This window comes from Aythya marila, assembly GCF_965140915.1.
Source record: "Aythya marila genome assembly, chromosome: 1".
NCBI lineage: Eukaryota > Metazoa > Chordata > Aves > Anseriformes > Anatidae > Aythya > Aythya marila.
The window spans coordinates 124,068,972-124,088,585 of NC_139042.1; the positions used below are offsets into that span (position 1 = coordinate 124,068,972).

The following is a 19,614-nucleotide window of genomic DNA, read 5'->3' on the forward strand; positions in this document are numbered from 1 at the left end:
GTGTAACATTTGATTCTATGATTTTGTTGGAGTGAGGAGAAGGATGAAACGCAGCTCATCATGACTGAACTCTGGTCTGGATGTCAATACTGGAGGTGTTACCCTGGGGTAGGTGCTAGAACTTGAAGAGGAATGCAGGTTTCCTGCATCATCAGGTGCTTGGGTACTGTCCTTATGGGCAAGGTTCCTGCTAACACATCCAGGATTGCAGCCCTACTGTAAAAAAAAAAAGGCCAAAGTGAGATAATGCAGTATGGAGGAGTCCCTCCAGAAGAGGGACAGTGGGGATGAGAAAGACAGAAAAAACTCTTCCCTCCACCATCTAACTCAACATTCAAAGACTAAATAGTGTGTTAATATTTCAATGTACTTCCATCAACATTACACAAAGATTAAGTAGTATAGTATAGCCAGTCATGTCCTGTGTAGTACTACTCTGATTGTTCCAGACTCTCTCAGGTTGGCATTAATATAAGTGTGAGAAGAGACAAGGGTATCTCTGGAGCTCTTGGGATTTTATTTTGTGATAGAAGGATCCTAAGGGGAAACAGAGAAAAATGAGACAATTTAGCAAAACTGACAGGAATTAATGAAGTGATTCTGCTCCTCTGTCCCTATGTTTCCAAGTGAAAAGGCTTCAGCGAAACATTTTTATCTGTTCTATGTCTATGGGGTGAGGAGGTCTCTGCCTGCCCACAGATTGATTTAGTTTGGGTTTTTGTTTGCTTGTTCATTTTGTTTTACATTTTGCCATCCAGGATTGTATGGTTGGGCACCCATAGATAAAAGAGGGAGAACTGGCCTCAAGCTGTTGTAGGTGCTAGAACCAGAGCAGCAGTGGTCTAGGGACAGCTGACATCCAGCTGCCGTTAGAGTCACAACAGCTGGAATCCATACATGACTTCTACAAGAATCTCAATTTAAATTAGAAAAAAAAAAAAATGATAAATGCGTAAGACAGCAATTTATTCTTGAAGATTAGAAAAGTACCTACTATGTAAAAGAATTGTCTCACAGTCATTTGTACAGGTTTTCTTCTATGCTGCTGCTCCTTTTCTCTATTTGTCCAGCTATCAGGATCATGAATTTTGCAACTGCAGTTGTTCCTGGTTTAAACTGCTCTTGTTCACAGCATGTGACAGCTTAAGGCATGAAAATTACAGGAGTCAACACGTGGGGACAGGCAGAATGTGATTACCTGAAACCATGTGACGAGGAGACAGGAGTCCAAAAAAGTGCTGTGAACTGCCCAGGCCTGCCATGTGGTGAACAAGTCTGATTTGCTGGATTTTACTCAAGTACATTGGACTTGGAGTTTTTAAATCAAAGGACAAATTTGAATTGCTTCGCAAGCATTTATGTTTCTGAGTGATTAATCATTCAGAGATGAATGATGCCAACTGGACCTGAGGAAGTGGCTTGAAGCTGCGACAAGGGTAGTTCAGGCTGGATATCAGGAAAAGATTCTTCACCAAGAAGGTGGTCAGGCACTGGAACAGGTTCCCTAGGGAAGCAGTCACAGCACTGAGCCTGCCAGAGTTCAAGAAGCATTTGGATAGTGCTCTGAGACACATGGTCTAATTTTTTGTGTGGTCTTTTGGGAATCTAGGAGTTGAACTAGGTGATGCTTGTGGGTCTCATCCAACTTGGGATATTCTATGATTCTAAGATTGCTTTTATGTAGAGCATAAATTTTGCAAGAGCAGGGTGAGTGGGATGCCTGGGTGACCAAAACACTTCAGTGGCTGCTGTCACTTTTCTGCCCCTAAAGAAGAGCTGTTGGAGAGGTTGTGGGAAGGGACTGAAGAGGGGTAACAAAAAGCTGAGAGGGGCAGCAACTAGTAAGCAAAGTTGCAGATGGCTGCCATCCATCCAATGGGCCACAATACTTTGCAATGTCTACAAGGTTTGTACAGAGTTTCTGTTTCCATGTGATGTTCATGAAAAAAGTCAGCTACTGCTGTAATGTAGTGATTTTTAAGAGATTAAACACTGTAGTAAAGTGATTATTTCCAGTTTTGTCCCAATAGCAGACATGTCCTGTGTTAGGGTTGTGACACAGGTGTTCACAGTGTCTCTATATCTCTCTCCAGGTTCTGAAGCACCTACGCCACTTAAATTTCACCAATAATATGGGGGAGCAAGTGGACTTTGATGAGTTTGGAGACCTAGTAGGGAATTACTCAATAATAAATTGGCATCTCTCTCCGGAGGATGGCTCAGTCGTCTTTGAGGAGGTTGGGCACTACAATGTCTACGCCAAGAAAGGGGAGAGGCTCTTTATCAACGAAAACAAAATCCTGTGGAGTGGATTCTCAAAGGAGGTAAGTGCTTAAATCCTCACAGCAGTATTTAACAAGTTGCTTCAAGATGTAATTTGAACCAACCTTGCATACTCCTCGTATTATTGCTCCATGCCTCATTAAAACACCCATTCATCTTATTGTATACATATTCTCTGCCCCAGTCCTTCACGCCCTCAGTACACACTTCTGGAAATAATGAGCTGCTTCTCCCTTCCTATACATTTGATAAGCCTATGTACGAATGCTTTAAATAATGCCTTTTCTCTGGCCCAAATAGTTAGCTTAGGTTTTCGTAATGCTGTTTCTACAAAGATTAGAAATTCATGCCTGGCTGTTGACTAGGTCAAGGTTTCTTGAGCACAGTAGTTTCATCACTGAAAACAGACATCTCTTCTGCTCCCAGTATCTCTGAAACAAGAATTGTCTCTTCCTGTTCCAAGTTAAGCTGTTTCTGCTGTCTTTACCCTCCATGTCCCAGAGCCTTCCTCATGTCTTTGCCTTGCAAAACAAACAGCACAACTCCTGTTTGTTGTCCTAGGTTAACTTGGACTTGGTTCTCAAATGGTGGAACACACCAGCACCTGATACCTTTTTTTAATTTACCAGAAGGTGTATGTATAGGTATATGTCTCAAAAGTACTTGATGTAATCACTGACTTTCATTAGGCCTAGGTCCTTTTCTGCTTAGTTGTAGGTGTAAGACCTTTTTATCATGATTGTATTTCTCTAGCCTCCAGGGCTCTCTCCTCACATGATGGGAACATGATAGTGCAGAGATCTCCAGACAAGAGCTAAGTGTACAGACTGGACAGAACAGACAGCTTGGCTCCTGGAGCAGCTACTGAGCTTGTGGCCTGGGAGGTGACACAGGGTGTGTTAGTTTAAAAATGTTGCCATTGGGCACTGCTGCAACATTTAGATGTGTTAAATTGGCACCTGATGAATGAATAAGGCAATTCGCTTCCAGGTGATTATTCGCTTTGGCTGGCAGACTGAGTAACTCTGTCTGAACAACTATATTTGCCTTACACCTTTACATCATCAGTTAAGCATTACCTTTACTCCAGCTACACCAGTTTCACTTACGGATTAAATTAAGTGCTCTCTGCCTAATCAGGATCTGCTAATCAGGCAGAGCTCACCACTGCAGAAATACCAAGCCCTGGCTTTTCTAAGTGCAGCTAGAGACTGAGCCTAAACTGCAAGTGGAGTTAAAAACCCCGATACTCTGATCCCTTCTTCTGATTGTTACAAATGTCACTGGCACCTTTTCCAACACTCAGGACACTCCTTTTCTTTTCTTTTCTTTTCTTTCCTTTCCTTTCCTTTCCTTTCCTTTCCTTTCCTTTCCTTTCCTTTCCTTTCCTTTCCTTTCCTTTCCTTTCCTTTCCTTTCCTTTCCTTTCCTTTCCTTTCCTTTCCTTTCCTTTCCTTTCCTTTCCTTTCCTTTCCTTTCCTTTTTTCCACTTAAACTGAGTAATTATGTTTTTTTTTGGTCTGCATTCCTCCAACAGTGTAACATTTATCTCTATTCACTGTCCTATGCAGCTGGATATTGATGACTTTCATGACAGGACAGGTAAATTGTGTGCCACCAGGAAGGGATCATGATCTTTAGGTCTACTGTAGGTATTTTTTTTCAGTTTATAAAATTTGAATTTCTTCAAGATAAAAGGCTCTGCTCAAAAGACTATCCAGTACACTACTCATTGAAGACTTCTGGCCTTCAATCTTCCTCAAAAAAAAAAAAAAAGATTAAACATAATTAATTTTAACATGGGAACAGCGGTATTGGCCAGATTTGCAAAAGAACAAGTTAAAGAGTAGGTAAGATAGATTCATTCTGGCAGAACTTGATGAAGTTTCCCACAGAATACTGAAGAAGACAGCCAAAGCAATCTCAAAAGTACTAGAAATTTGTCATTGAGAAATGTGGAGGATGAGTGATGTCTCAAAGGATTAGGGGAGGGTAATCATAATACCTGCTTCTAAAAGCAGATATTGGAGAGCCAAGGGAATTACACACAATTGAGCTGAGCTTCAGTAACCCCAAAAACTTGATAAAAAATATATTAAACAATTTATAAACACTTAGAGGATAGTAAACTGATAAGAAAAAGGCAACCTGGATTTGTCAAGATGAAATCATGTCAAACGTATTTAATTTTCCTCTTTGGCAGCACAATCGGCTTAGTAGATAATGGAGAAGCAGCACACAACTTCAGTTGGGGTTTTGATTCAGCCCTGTTCAAGCTCATCACTGGCAGCCTAGGGAAGGACAGTCTAGAGTGATCAAATCCTCTTGGTGGATGCACAGTGTGCAGAAAAACTGACCCAGGGAATAGGTATTAACAATTCACTGCAGAGAGTGCTTCAGGTGGGGAGCTGCTGGAATTTGCCCTGGATATGCAACTGACCAGTTGATTTTGCAATCCTGATTAACAGCTTAGAACCAGGATTCCCAAACTGTGCTGCAACTGTTTTTCAGAGCAACAGGCAGCAGCAACCACTCTCAGCTGCATGTGAATACCTGAGCCAAAAGGTGGGCATCTCCACAAAGGAGTTGCCACTACCCATGACTTGCTTACCCTGTGGCTGAGGTTTATGCCTGCACACAGGCAATTTCTAGACTAAAACCCAGGGTCGCTGCCTAAGCATATCCACAGAGGAGCTTTCTGGAGATGAGAAGGTTAGCAGCACTTGGGCCAGGCAATAGGAAAAGCGAGGAAGTTAAAGGATTCAGGTAGGTTTTAGATCCTACGGAAAGGAATGGAGAAGGGGAGGTAGGCTCATTCCTTTCCACATAGCAGAAAACCTGCAAAAAAACATGAGTGGAGGCTTTCAACCAGAGCAGCCCTTAGCTACATACAGGTCAGGGCACTCTGCTGGCAGTGGAAAATGTGGGTTTAACTAACATTTTTACATGCCCATGCATGCTCATCTGACCATTTACTGACAGGATATGACCATGCCCTGGTGGGTTCATGCATAGGATAAATGTGCAGTCAGAAGGTGACACTTCTGGTCATTTGCAGCAGCAAAAGCCTGGAAACCCAAGTAACCTTTCTGCTGAAAGTTCTGATGAAAGTGAGATGGGGGGTTTACAAGTCTCCTCTATGGACTTAAACATGGAAAACTTAAGGTGTACTTCTTGTGGACATCCCCTTTTCTGTATCTGCCATATAGCTGCTGATCTGCATCTGTAGATGCTCAGTGTTGTTAAAATGGGGCCTTTCTCTCTTTAATATGAAGGCTCCTCTTGCATAGTTATGTTACTTTTTGTTTCTAGGCCAGAGAGGGTCTTCAGGACATTGGGAGAAAGTGGGTTTCAGGGAACCGTTTTAAGTCCCATAAATCTTTAGTAGTCGATACGCAGTCTATGGGATTGGGGATCAGTAGTCAGAGGTCATCATCTCCAACGCTGACTCAAATTCCTGCCAGTAGACATGGATTGTCTTTTCTTTTAATCACCTACTGACTGTTTTTTAGCATATGTCTCATGGGTCACAAACCAGTTCACAGTGCACACAACACAGTAGAGATTACAGAGCTCTTGCTGATCTTCCCCACCATTCCTTGATGCAATCCTTCAAACAGGTATCACTGGCTTAAGGGAAGACTATTATGCAAGATGTGTCTCTTCTGTGGAAAGAAGAGGGGACTGTCTGAGGCTCTCCAACATTTAACCAAGCAGCAACACCCTTGGAGTAATCCCAAGGTCCTGCTGTGGGAAGTCTGTACATAGGGCACTATTACCATTAACCTTCTTTGGTCTCTTTTCTTACAGGTACCTTTCTCTAACTGCAGCAGGGACTGCCTCCCAGGCACCAGAAAAGGTATTATTGAGGGAGAGCCCACCTGCTGCTTCGAGTGTGTGGACTGCCCCGACGGGGAGTACAGTGATGAAACAGGTAATACCCACAGGGTTGCTCTGGGGTTTGCAGTGGACCATATGAGCCTTCTGTGCATCACCTACAGTTCTGTTAAAGTCACTTACCTGCAGTGCTGAGCTGGAGGCTGCTTTGCCAGGGGCTTTCACAGAAAGCCTGGAAGGACATTCTCCTGAGAAGCTTATGGGAATTGAGTCCTGTGGTCCTCAGGTCTTGTGTTCTGCTAAGCTGCTTGTCACTCCTGCTCTGAATTAGGAAAATTAAGGCAGAGAAATTGAAAAGGACTTGCACATAGGAAGCCTCTCAGGCCACAGGCAAACTCCACTGCATTGTAGCAATAGCTTTTGCTTCTCCAAAAACCTGGAGGAAAGAGACACTCTCTACCCTAGTCCTAAGTACTGTAATTATCTGTCTGCCTCCATCTTTCCTCTTGCTATCAGCTTCTTATTTCATGCTTTACAGAGAAATAAAGACCATTCCATTCCCGACTTCAAAAGCAAAGAGGAACATTTCCCTTTATGAGGTCACCAACCACAGCTTCTTAACATTGGTGCTGCAAGACAGCAGAATCTCTTGGGTCCTATCAAACACCCACAGCCACAGCATTCTTTTTGTTGGTTGAGGTGGGAGCTTGGATCAAGCCACACAGGTTCTGCAGTGAAGGGAAAAGTTAACTCCAGTTTTAGAGTTGCTTGAAATTTTCTGAACATCCAACACCATCTTCTTCCTTCACCAACTTCCAACACCAACAACTTCCTCGGTGTTGGACATGCCCAGGCTAACGAAGGCAAGTAAATCCTTTCCAAGCAGCAGTCCCCCACATACTGCAGAGTGCTCAGGACCCTCTCCAGCAGCACCAGCCCCAGTGCATACTGCAGACCTTACTTGAGATGAAAACCAGTAGGCTGCATGCAAAACTTAAGAAGTATTCTCCTTTGGGAGAGAATCTAATCTGCATCCTATCAGACAGGAATTGTAATACTTTTACAAGAACACATAGTAAACACATAGCACTTTAAAGCACTATAGGTACATAAACATATATTACAAGTTGCTTACATGTAACATATTTTAATTAAATAGAAGCAATCCTGGTCATTTTTAATAGGTGTCATTTGGTGTTTTTCACAAGATTTTGGGAGCTGGCCCTGGTACATTTGTGAAATTTGTGAGGCTGAGGGAATGACTGCTTTCTGACTCCTCAGTTTTCTGCTGCAATTTCAGCTGACAGCAATGCTCTTTACTTCCTGTACTTACCAGTTTTATAGGCACAGAGAACAGTTTCACAACCAGTCTCATCAAACTGACATAGTGATACTACTGAAAGAGACAATCTCTCGTCTCCTCCCCAAGCTGTTTGCTTTCATCCATTGTCTAGTACTTGTGCAACCTCAGAGCAAATTGGATTAGGTCTGTGGTCTTCCTGAAAACAATCTCATTTTTTGGCAGATTGCATTTCCAACTGGAACAAGAAGCTGCATGAATTCTCGTGCTAACACAAAGAGGGGAAGGAATGAGCAGCCCTGGGGGAGGAGGGAGATCTGTTTTGCTCCCTTATGTGGCAGTGTAGTCTCTAGGTCAGCTCAAGACAAAAGTGAAAGCACTTCTTTAGGATGCAGTGATAAATAGTTGCCTCTGTATCAGGTGGAGGTGGCTGAATTCCCTGGCATGTGAAGTTAGCTTTGCCATGCATGCAGTTTGCAATAGGCTTCCGGGTAAAAGACACACAAAAAAAAAAAAAAAAGTTTGGCTGAACAAAAGTAAATGAAATGACATGGTGATGGGAGCTTCTGAGTGTGCTTTTACATCCAGTGCAAGTTTTTCAGGTGAACAACTTAGGTGAGAGAGACAAGCAGTCATTAGGAGAGCAGAATCATATCAAGCAGTGGATGCTCCCCACAGTCACCCCTCCAGAAGAGAGAGCTTGAAATGCTTTGCACTCATTAGCTCTGCATTCCCGACTTCTTCATTAGCACCAAGGAGCTTCTCAGGGAGTTATTCTCAGGGCTTCTGTCCACACACAGGTGCAAAGCTCAAGGGGAGCTTAGAAAGGGGTTCCCCTTTGAAAGGGGTTTTTTGAGTGTTTGTTCCCAGCACTCACTGCAGCCCACTGCTATCCTGATGGGATCCCAAAGGAAGAGGCAGGATGTAACCTCCAACTCATTGCTCTCAACCCCTTTCCACTGCTATCAAAGGAGTCATGACCCTCACCAATGGAGCACAAGACCTGTCTGGGTTGAAAAGCAGGAGCAGCAGGCTCTTCCCTTTTGATTATGGCAGCCATTGGAGACAGATGTTACCATCCCAATAGGTTCTAATTATTTTTATGCAGAGGAAGGAGACAGAGGCATGAATTCTCCCTCTGCAACTATCAGTGGGACGCTTGTCTGAGTGGTATCCTTAGGACACATCTTCCCATGATGTTCCAGCATGAAATGAGAGTGTGCTGGGAGTCAAGGGCATTTCCTGCCTTCAGAGATGAGCAATTTAAACAGTTCTAAGACTCACTTCCAAGGAATAAGAAATAAGCTCTCAAGCACTTAAGGAGGCAAGCACGTTTTTCATTTTCTCTCTAGTAGAGACAGGCAGGATGTTTCACATGATGATAAGAGTGCGAGAGGCATGAAGACAGAGAGAAGCAGATGATAAAAATGAAGAAACAGAGGGGGACACAGCTTGTGTAACAGCTAAAAGTAATCAAACAAGCTTTGCAAAGTTTTACCAAGAAATGGATCCAAAAAACAGAGTGCATGGGCATGATTTTTTTTGTTGTTATTGTGTTGTTGTTTTTTGTTTTGTTTTCATTTTTTGTTTGTTTGTTTTGTTTTGTTTTAAGTTGGCAGGCTTCTTGTTTCACTGTAGAACACTCTGAGACAGTAATAAATGATATTGTGAACCTGCAGGCATCTGAAGGGAACACTCCCTGTATTTAAGGTGAAGAACAGGGTGTAGCTGCCATGCACTTTGTCTCCCATTTCAGTCTCTTATTCTGACAAACCTTCCCTCTCCCTGTCACTTCTTTTTCAGACGCAAGCGCTTGTGACAAATGCCCAGAGGATTACTGGTCCAATGAGAACCACACATCCTGCATCCCCAAGCAAATAGAGTTTCTGTCCTGGACAGAGCCCTTTGGGATTGCCCTGACTCTCTTTGCTGTGCTGGGAATTTTCCTGACTTCTTTTGTCCTGGGAGTCTTCACAAAATTTCGCAACACTCCCATTGTCAAGGCCACAAATCGGGAGCTGTCCTACCTCCTCCTCTTCTCCTTGCTCTGCTGCTTCTCCAGCTCACTGTTCTTCATTGGTGAGCCCCAGAACTGGACTTGTCGTCTGCGGCAGCCAGCTTTTGGCATCAGCTTCGTGCTCTGCATCTCCTGCATCCTGGTGAAAACCAACCGCGTCCTGCTTGTCTTTGAGGCAAAGATCCCCACAAGCCTCCACCGAAAGTGGTGGGGCCTCAACCTCCAGTTCCTCCTGGTCTTCTTGTGCACATTTGTACAGATTGTCATCTGCGTGATTTGGCTCTACACAGCCCCACCATCCAGTTATCGAAACCATGAACTGGAGGACGAGATTATTTTCATCACTTGCCATGAGGGCTCCCTGATGGCCCTTGGCTTCCTCATTGGCTACACCTGCCTTCTGGCAGCCATTTGCTTCTTCTTCGCCTTCAAGTCTCGAAAACTCCCTGAGAACTTCAACGAGGCCAAGTTCATCACCTTCAGCATGCTGATCTTTTTCATTGTCTGGATCTCCTTCATCCCTGCTTATGCCAGCACATATGGCAAGTTTGTCTCTGCTGTGGAGGTGATTGCGATACTGGCTGCCAGCTTTGGGCTCCTGGCCTGCATCTTCTTCAACAAAGTCTACATTATTCTCTTCAAGCCATCCCGCAACACAATCGAGGAAGTGCGCTGCAGCACAGCCGCCCATGCTTTCAAGGTGGCTGCCAGGGCCACGTTGAGACGGAGCAACGTGTCACGCAAGCGCTCCAACAGCCTCGGGGGCTCCACCGGATCCACCCCTTCTTCCTCCATCAGCAGCAAAAGCAACCATGAAGACCCTTTTCCTCTACCAGCCTCGGCTGAGCGGCAGCGCCAGCAGCAGCGTGGGTGCAAGCAAAAGGTCAGCTTCGGGAGCGGCACGGTTACCCTGTCCCTGAGCTTCGAGGAACCGCAGAAGAACGCCATGGCCAACAGGAACACCAAGCGCAGGAACTCCCTGGAGGCCCAGAACAGTGACGACAGCCTGATGCGGCACCGGGCCCTGCTTCCCCTGCAGAACAGTGAGTCCCTCGGTGCTGAGCCTGGCTTCCAGGCAGCTTCCAGCCCAGAGTCCAGCTCGCAGGAATCAGTGGTGGGAGACACCAAAGAAGAGGTACCAAGCCCTGAGGCAGAGCCTTCCCTGCCATCAGCTAATTCTCGAAATTTTATAGGCACTGGAGGTGGCTCTGTCACAGAGAACACGGTACATTCCTAACAAAAGAAGATCATGAAAAGCGCACCAGTCCCCAAGAGGAACTTGCTCACCTCTTGCTTCTGAATGGGAAAGACAACAAAGATACATATCTGTGACATAGCCCCACCACACGTTATTGTTAGTGCCGGCAGGGTAACACACATGCCTCCAGAGGAAGGACTGTCAGAAGCCTGTGTCTGGGGAGCCTTGAACTGAATTTGCATTTGCTTTATTGAAATCAGGACATCTTGGAAGGACAAGTGAAGATTGCCTCTGGTGGGGCTTAAGCAGAACTTTGCATGCTGCCTTGCCTGTGTAAGCTTTTCCTGCCAGACTGCAACTCAGCTGACTACGGGAGGCACTGGGCAATTCCACTATACTCTGCTTTTACATTTATGTATAATATTCCTCTTCCCCACTATGTATAATATTCCCTCTTTACCCAGTATATGTGATCTGTAACCATGTGCATCAGGACTCTCAGCTCTTCAAAAGCAAGATAGACAGTTTCACTTGGGGAAAGCACAGTCAGGGGGAAAATAAAAAAGCCCCCAACGTCCTGCATGCTGTGTACAGCCAAGGGTGTGAACATGTAAAGTATTTAATGTGACAGAGCGCCTTGCTATTTATATTTAGTAATGTCCCAATTTCTCCTTTCCGCCCAGCAAGAAATACTGGACGATACCCTTCCTAGACTCCATTGCACTAGACCAAGCTACTAGCTTCCTACTGTTTTCTTCCGGCTGAGGTGGCTTAACCTCCAACCTGCCTGCTTCGGTGGAGGGGGAGAACAGCTTGTAAATGCCCCTGGAGAACGTTGCGAGAGCACAATGACATGTATTCATGATTGATTATGTTGCTAGTAGTTGTATGCTTAACAAAGTGTTGCTGCTGTAATATTCCACATGGCATACATGGCTAACCCTTTCACACCATAGTCAGTGTTGTGCTTTGCCATATTAATCTGCCTCACACCTACAGATAGCATTGCGCTAGTCATGACAGTACTCGTGGGCCTGATACAAACCCAGTAAAACAAGGTGAAATGGAGGAGTTAGGGATGGAGAAATAGCCCCCAAATTTGGTAATATTTCAGATGAATATTGCAAGTGTGCATGCTGGTAGATGATGGGGTGAAGAAAATGTACAGACCTGGGCTCTGAGATATTCCAACAGACAAATGAGTAAATTTTGTATGTTTTGGTTCCTATATGCCTTCTACTTGGTTATGTCCCTCCTGGCCCATCTTGAAGAGAGGGTACTTAGAAGAGGAAGGGTGCACTGTACCTAGAGGAGAAGAGTAAGGACTTCAGAAGACAGCACAGTTGACCTTCATTACTCTTGACTCTTGTTTTACACCCCCAAAAGCAGACGTAAGTGCTCCTGGTTGTGCAGGGTATGCCTGGTTCCTCTCCATCCATGCTGGAAAGGTTGAAGTAAGAGAGTTGTTAGAAGAAAATTTTGTTGCAGCCTGATGAAAGTAAGAGTGCCTCTAGGCAGCCCAGCAGGAAGGGTGAGGCTATGTTGCAGAATTTACTTCCCTATTTACAGATCCCATAGACAAGAACAGGCATCTGCTGTGAAGATGTCAGTACCTTCACTCATCAAACATGAAGGTAGTCTAGACCCCTGTGGAAAGGCATACGGGCCTGCAGCTTAGCGTGAGCAGAGATGAAAGGACTGTGTGAATGTGTTGGGGAAAATACAATTCTCTTGTTACTGTTTTTGCTTGTTTGTTCTTTCGCCAGGGCAGGAAAATAAAACTTGCAGGTGACATTACTGCATAAAAACTTTGTTTTGCAACCTCCACTGGCTGCTGAGGAGTTTTGCTTTACGGGGGCACAGTGGAAATCCAGAACCCAATGAAGAGTGCTATTGAGACAAGTTATTTTAACCCTTCTGTTGCTCTGCTATATTCTACTTGGAGTGGGCTCAAATTTTAATTACACAATGTAAGAACCAATCCAACTTTAACTGTTTGGCCTGCAAATAAGAATATATGATTAAAGCTATGGTACTGCGGGTTAAAGGAAAGAAAAAGAGTTTGAAAACACAAGTCACTGCAGCCACACTTTCAGAAAACACTAGACCAAGTGGGAGTTGCTCATTGTTTCTGAAAAAAACACAGGTCCCTTTCCCAGGCTGCTGCTGACTGCAGCCCCCAGGCTTAATTTAAAGGTGCTAATTGAAACCCATGGATTCCTGGGTCTAAGCAAACATGTGAATGCAGATAGCTATTAGATGGCAAAAGGGCTAAAAAAAAAAATACTTTAATTACAGTTCACTCTCAGTAAAAGTTCAGTAGCCAAATAACTTTAGGACTAGTGAACCACTCCTACAGGCCAGACCCAGTAAGTAGCCCCTGAAGCTGACAGCCTTGAAAGTATAGAAGTTCTCAATTAACCAAATGAGGACAACACAAGATATAAACTGTGCACAAACACATGTAATGTGAGACATGAAGTCACCACTGCCTGCTTTGTTTGGAGGACAATATTCACTGGCTACACTCACAGTAGATAATGTTGATATTGTTTGCTAAGCTTCTTGGGTGTTCTTAATTCATTACATCTACTTAAAAGGAAGTTCTACCGTGGCACACAATGAGGCTCCAATGGCCTGCCATAATTTCCTTGTGACAAATTTGAATGCTCAATTTCCTGGGGAAGCCCCATCCACCTTCACTGCACACTTACCCTGCGCTGAAAGCCTCAAGCCACACAGGCTATGTGCGTACTTCTGCTGCAGCCTTATTTGAGTGACGCACGCACTAGAGGCTAGGGAAATAGGTAAAGAAGGAACCTCTTCATGAAGGTGATTTGCAACCAAACTCTTTTTTTTCCATTCATGGAGGGTGTATCTTCTCGTCCTGCTGCATCCAGGAGAAGGTTGCTCAGCTGCCTGTAACACGAGACAATACTGATGAAGGTTACGTGCTTCTGTGGAAAGCTCAAGCACATGAACTGCCACTGGCATGCCCCAGCAGAAGTCACTCGTGTGAATGGCTGCCCCTTCCCACCACCCACGGCTCAAAAATCTACATCAAAGTGTGTGCCCTTGGTTGGTATCTGCTGGACCATCAGAAAAGGGACGATGCAAGGGGACATAATTTCTCCTTCCCCATTCTGTTTCACGTGTGTCCTCCCTTACCCACACAGGAAATCCCTGCAGGATGCAACACCCACCGCTGGTAAATTCAGGGATATATTTACCAAATTTACAAAGGGGCCTTGGGGATGCGCAGGGGGAGGCGGGTTTGCTGTTGTTTTTCTATGGAACCTGCTCAGAGCAGCCAGAAATAAACACAAACCCAGCGCCCTGGGCCCGCCCCGGCGGCAGGCCCGGCCCCGGGGCGGGCCCCAGCGTGGAGGCTGCTGCTCGGCGGAGAGAAGAGAGGGAAAGGCCGGGAAAGGAGAGGGAAAGAGGGGAGGCCGCCGTCATGTTGTGTGGGGGCGCCTCGGCGACCAAGCCTGCCACCAGCGAGACCCAGAAGATCGCCGACGAGGTGAGGGGGACGGGCACGGCGAGACCCCGCGGGCCCGGGCGGCTCCCGCAGGGCCTGAGCCCGGCGTGGGCTTGCTGGGGGCTGCCCTGCGCTCCCACGGTGCTGGGGTCGCTGCCTGCAGGGATAGATATCGAGAAAAACATGCTCTGTGAAATCAGGATAGGCTTTTCAAATGATCTTCTTTGCTTGAATCTTTGTACTAGAGCCTGCCGGTGTGCTTAACGCGGGTGCGTTTCCTGTTCCTGCTTTTCCAGCTCTCGGCTCCGCGGCGTTATTTCGTAAGAGCAAGGATTCCCTCCCGGGTTTGCTCAGTCTTTGGCTTCTCGCTGGAAGCTGTGCCAAGGATTAGTCAGGGTGATTTTGAACCTTCGTCTTTCTCGTAGCTGTTCGGGGAGTACGCAAACAGGCTGTGCAGATCATCCAAGAGCTGCCAGGATGTGATAATTTCAGCCCTGTCACTGAATTGCAGATGTTCAGGTGGGAAGGGGCTACACCTCCTGCTCAGTGAAGGGTCAGCAGTCACAGTCTGCTTGGGGCTTTGTTCACTCAGGTCCTGAAAAACTCTATGATGGAAACTGCACAGCTTCTGTAGGTAACCTGTTGTGCTGTTGGACTGTCCTCATACAAAAAAAAAAATCTTTCTCTCCTCAAAGGGCAAGTGTTGCAGCCATCTTAGCTCATGGTGGCCCTTCACTGAGCTCACTGTGTTTATTGACATCTCTCTTTCTTGTTTTGGGGGCCAAAAACTGGACAGAGTATCCTAAATGTGCTCTGACGAGTGCTGATGCAGCCCAGTGTGCTGTTAGCCATCATTACTCCGTACTGAGTCAGGATGTCCATTTGTCATATGCCATGGTGAGTCATTGCCATGATACCCCAACAAGCTACAGCTGCATGTGACTCTGAGCTGTTTGTAGCCACCAAGACTAGTGCCAAGCTTTGTGGAGGAAATAAAAAATGTGCTGATCTGGGGCAATTCTGAGACCTGTGAAACCAAACTTGCACAGCACCTAGGGTTAGTTAGGGAGCACAGGACAGGATAGAGGCAGTGGTACACTTACATCTGCCCTCCCCTGTGCTTCCTAAAATTTGGAACAGTAGCTCTACTAGGAATGAGAAAGGAAACCACTTGCTCCATCCTCTGACTCAGTGGGAAGAAGCAGGGAGGACTGAATTACTGTGCTTTCTGGGACTCACCCCTCCATGCATTTGCAAATGCAAAATTATTGGGTGCACTTTGATTTCTATATGCCAAAAAGCATGTGTACACAACCATCCAAACATCATTATATTACTTTTGATGTACTGCTTATAGCCTGGAGGAAGTATAGAGCTGTGACCTCAGAGGGAAGATGTAGAGTATGGTCACAGCTCCAAGGGACGGGGTGGCTACCGATCCACTGTTGTATACAGAAAAGCACCAGAGTTTGGTCCAGCACCTGAGTGGTGGCAATGGCACTCATTTTCCCCCAAGTTGGGATGCAGGCAGGACAGCAAATGTATTAATTTACAAAGAAGAAGTGTAATATAACTGAAAAGAGAAAATCTATTAGCTGCTGTTACTCTTGCACTGAGAATGGAGTAGGGTTACGTAATGATGCACTGCAGCTGGGGAAGGCCTTCTGGGTACCACCAAGCTTGCAGCAGGGATTTTAAGACTAATTTATATTGCTCTTGTAAACAAAGCCTAGAATCTGCTTTCCTACCCAAGAAGCCATGATGTTCTCGGCAGACAAGTGTGGGACAGAAAAGGTGCATGCAACTCATGAGAGCTCATGTCCCTATCAGGGGTACTGGGCAAGTTATTCTGACTTCTTCAGCACAGGTTTTACACTCTGGAAACTGGAAACAATGACTGAGAATGCTTGTTATTTTGGGGAGGGAAATATTTACAGTTTGAAACACTTAATAATTGCAGATATTAAATGCTGGAAAAACTGTCAAGTGTTGTAAAGCCTCAATCCGACGTGTGTTTCTTTCCAAGCTTGCTTTTTGGAGGCCTGTCCGTTACGTAATTTGAAGAGGGAGCTAACGCTGAAGACAGCCTTCTTCTTTTTGTACAAATTGTATGTTTTAAATATTCTATTTTAAAAGACCTAAAGTCTTGTGCATGCACATGGTAAGCCACTTTATATTTGTTGTTAAATATACAGGGCAGAAGGGAAGCTGAGATGTTAACAGTGGAAATAACATCAACATAAATCTTCTAGAATCACAACACAGTGCTTTGGTAGAGGCTGTCTCCAGCCTTGGTTTCTGTCTGTGGTGATGGAACCACATCACTGTCTTGGTTGTGCTGCCTCTCTAGACTCCTGGCTTGCTTTAACACATAAAAAAGACCTTCAGGGTAATCAGGCACACTGATAGCGTGAGCCTTCAGTCCTAAATACTTGAGTATTGCATCAGTCTTAATCACTTGATGTTTCCTTAAGGTGAAGCCTCAGCTAGAAGAAAAAGAAGGAAAAACCTTTGATGTCTTCACTGCAGTGGAGTTTAAGACTCAGGTGGTTGCTGGAACAAACTACTTTATCAAGGTAAAGGACATGGAGCGGTGGAATCCCCCCCCCTTTTTTTTGTCCTTTTTTGTATTTTATAAAACACGTTTTTCCTTTACTTTACCTACACAGGAACACTTGTGATTTGGCATTAATAAGTATATATCTGTGCATTTAAATTAAAAAAAAAAAAAAAAATCACCCCCGCCTCCCAGCCTGTCTTACTTAGTGAAACTTGTTTTTTAAAAATTACACATCCATGACGCTGAGCACTGATATTGTATTAAGTGAAGTCCAAATGTGGAAGGATACAGTTAAGCATCAAACCTGCTTTGACTCTGCGTATAGTGATGTCACACAAAAAAAAATAAGCAACTGTAATCAAAGCATTTCAGTCTTTGTTCTTCCGGATAAGATTAGAGTATTTTTCATGTATTTAATCACTTCTCAGCAACTCTGAGACACATTCCCTGTCTCAGGCAAAGGGAGGATTAACAGACAGAAAGATCAGGTGGTGTTTCCACAAAGTCACAACTCCCAGTCTGCCTCAAGCAAGGCCACACCTTCTGAGGTGATGTTTTCCCTTACTGTGTCTCTGCTTCCCCAACCTCAAACACAGCAACCTAAATCATCCCTCCTGATGAAGGTGACTGTTACTCCATAGCATTCACTTGTTTCTGTGCCTTTCAGGTCCATGTTGGAAATGAAGAGTTTGTGCACCTGCGGGTGTTCAAAAGCCTTCCTCATGAGAATAAGCCACTGAGTCTCCACGGATACCAGAGCAGCAAGTTGAAGCATGATGAACTGACTTATTTCTAGCAAACTTATGTGACTGTGTGACTTCCTAATGATTTCATATGTATATTTTCTATAGGCTGCAAAATGTTGATTCCTGTTCCAACAAAGAACAAGACAATATCTTTTTTTTTTTTTTTTAACAAAGCTGGAAAGAAAATCCATTTCTCTTTTTGCCATTTTCTTACTGTGCAATATCTAAATGAATCACATAGCTCTCCTTTCACCTTTTGCTAATGCAAACCCGAGGAGATGCACTGGCTACAGTGCACCCCAACCAGAATACTGTGCCTGAGTCATGTTTGTGGACTTCCCTAGTCTGGAAGTTGCAGGGGAGTGACAGTAACACTCATGGAAGGTAGACTTGAACAGAAAAGACTTTGAAAGCAAGAGGAACAGGAGTGCTGTAGTCTTCAGAACGTTCCCTTAATTTTTTCTCTTGCAGCACTAGGATGTAATATCCAGTAGAGGGTGTATGAGATTTTTAAAAAACTTGCTTATTTTCTGAGTCCTAAGGCGAAGTCGTAGAAAGGAATTCAAACTGTACAAGCATTTCTGCACTGACAACAATAAATACTTCTCTCAAATTTAGACTGTATATTTCACTGGCATTTCTCTGTCTTCTTTACTGCTTTTTCAATAATAGTTGCTATCTTTTTCATTTTTTTTCCGTGAGCCTTTTTCACATTCCAAATGACTAAATAAGAATCTTTTCAGTTGAAAAAGACCTCTAAGATCATCTGGACCAACCCTTAACCTAACACTGCCAATTCCATTGTTAAACCGTGCCACTAAGTACCACATCTGTGTTTACATGAATATTTGTTTTAATTAGAAATAATTTGTTTTAATTGGGTGAGGCAACAAGAAAGGCTTTGGGGAAGAAGGATGGGGGTTGGAGGTCAGGTCTATGTGTGTGTGAGTGTTGAAAATTTTGATATTTTACTTTGGGAAAGGTGGTGCTGCATTCTGAAATGACAAGAAACAGCCCACCTGTGTATGACACAAGGGCAGATTCTTGCTTCCACACTGAAGAAACTACACATGCACATTATTATGCCTCTTGTGGCAGGAATGCTGTGTGAGCATGTAACTAGAACGGTTTAGAGCATGATCTGCTTCCTAACTATTAAGGGGAACTTCAGGGAGCTCAGACTACTTTTTTGCATATATTCTTTTGCTCGCATCAGCCCAAAGAGTCCTTCCACACTCCCAATGTAGAACATTGGTGGAATATGTCAGGGCTGTTATGCACTGCTTGTTTTGCTAAAATAAGGTGCTTCTGGAGATAGCATTTTTTGTTGCTGGTAAACTCTCCATCCTGAATTATTTTATATGGTTCAAAAAAGCTAAACATATTGCCAAATGGTATTGTGAGAGAGGTCAGCTAGCACTGATAATGCTCGACTTAATGCATGCCTATTCAGTACAGCACCAAATATGAACACAAGCAAGGCATGGCATGAGACCCATTGAAACATTTAATGTCTCACATCTGAGCCCAAACTCATTGGCTTGGATAGCACTGGGTGTAATTCAAGAACACCTACCGAAGCAGCTGCTAACACAAAAATATGGTTGTCATGGTTTGGGGTTGCTTTCTTCCTTTGTTCCCTCAGAGCTTAACTGAAAATTGATCTCATTGCAGGTTTCTGATTCTACAAAAAATGAATGAGCTGCATGCATCTCCAGTAAACCATGCTCTGTAATCATGATGGTCACGCTTTGCTCCAGGGTCTGGGTACTGGGACTGAGCTCTTCCTGCTGCAGCAGGAGGTCGCTCTTCGTGCTACTTGGAGTAGGTCGTGCCTTTCCTCACCCAACCCTAACCAGTCAAGCTGCCCTTACAGAGGGGCACACCATTTTGCTCCTCAATTCCTCCCCTAGAAATTTCTCTCACTCTTTCTGAAGAGCAGCCAGTAGCATGTATTTAATGCACTAAGAGCAAACCCAAGAAATAGGTAGCCTGTTACACCTATGAACACTGACAGTACTAGGAAAGAAGAGATAAAAGGAGTGTACTCTGTCTTAGAGCTACAGCACCTTAGGTGGCAGAAACAGCTCTGACTAGTATTTCAGAGCCCTCTCGAGCTTTAGACAGGCAGCAGACTCAGACACAACAAGCAGGAGATGAACACAGCTTTCAAAACTTATTTTATTCTCATGC

At 44.5% G+C, this 19,614-nt stretch overlaps 2 protein-coding genes across 4 annotated transcripts in view; both read left to right on the forward strand.

Annotated features, from left to right (window-relative positions):
• The window catches only part of CASR (calcium sensing receptor), a 72,439-nt gene extending 59,440 nt beyond the window's left edge, over positions 1 to 12,999 (forward strand). For all 3 annotated transcript variants that reach the window (XM_082763881.1, XM_082763879.1, XM_082763880.1), the window contains exons 5-7: positions 2,094 to 2,324; positions 6,093 to 6,216; positions 9,223 to 12,999. In XM_082763881.1, the coding sequence (XP_082620007.1) occupies positions 2,094 to 2,324; positions 6,093 to 6,216; positions 9,223 to 10,673 (1,806 nt within the window). In that variant the 3' untranslated portion in view covers positions 10,674 to 12,999. The remainder of the gene's footprint in view (positions 1 to 2,093; positions 2,325 to 6,092; positions 6,217 to 9,222) is intronic.
• A 999-nt stretch (positions 13,000 to 13,998) lies between these two features.
• Positions 13,999 to 18,045, forward strand: LOC309876772 (cystatin-B-like). The gene is made up of 3 exons (XM_082757457.1): positions 13,999 to 14,157; positions 16,590 to 16,691; positions 17,343 to 18,045. The coding sequence occupies exons 1-3, from the start codon at positions 14,092 to 14,094 to the stop codon at positions 17,469 to 17,471; spliced, it is 297 nt and encodes a 98-aa protein (XP_082613583.1). The 5' UTR covers positions 13,999 to 14,091; the 3' UTR covers positions 17,472 to 18,045.
• Positions 18,046 to 19,614: the final 1,569 nt, after the last annotated feature.

Coding starts and splice junctions, on each gene's coding strand:
- LOC309876772 (XM_082757457.1), top strand. CDS start 14,092: ATGTTGTGTGGGGGCGCCTCGGCGACCAAGCCTGCCACCAGCGAGACC. Junction 14,158..16,589: donor CCCAGAAGATCGCCGACGAG/GTGAGGGGGACG, acceptor TGTTTCCTTAAG/GTGAAGCCTCAGCTAGAAGA. Junction 16,692..17,342: donor GAACAAACTACTTTATCAAG/GTAAAGGACATG, acceptor TGTGCCTTTCAG/GTCCATGTTGGAAATGAAGA.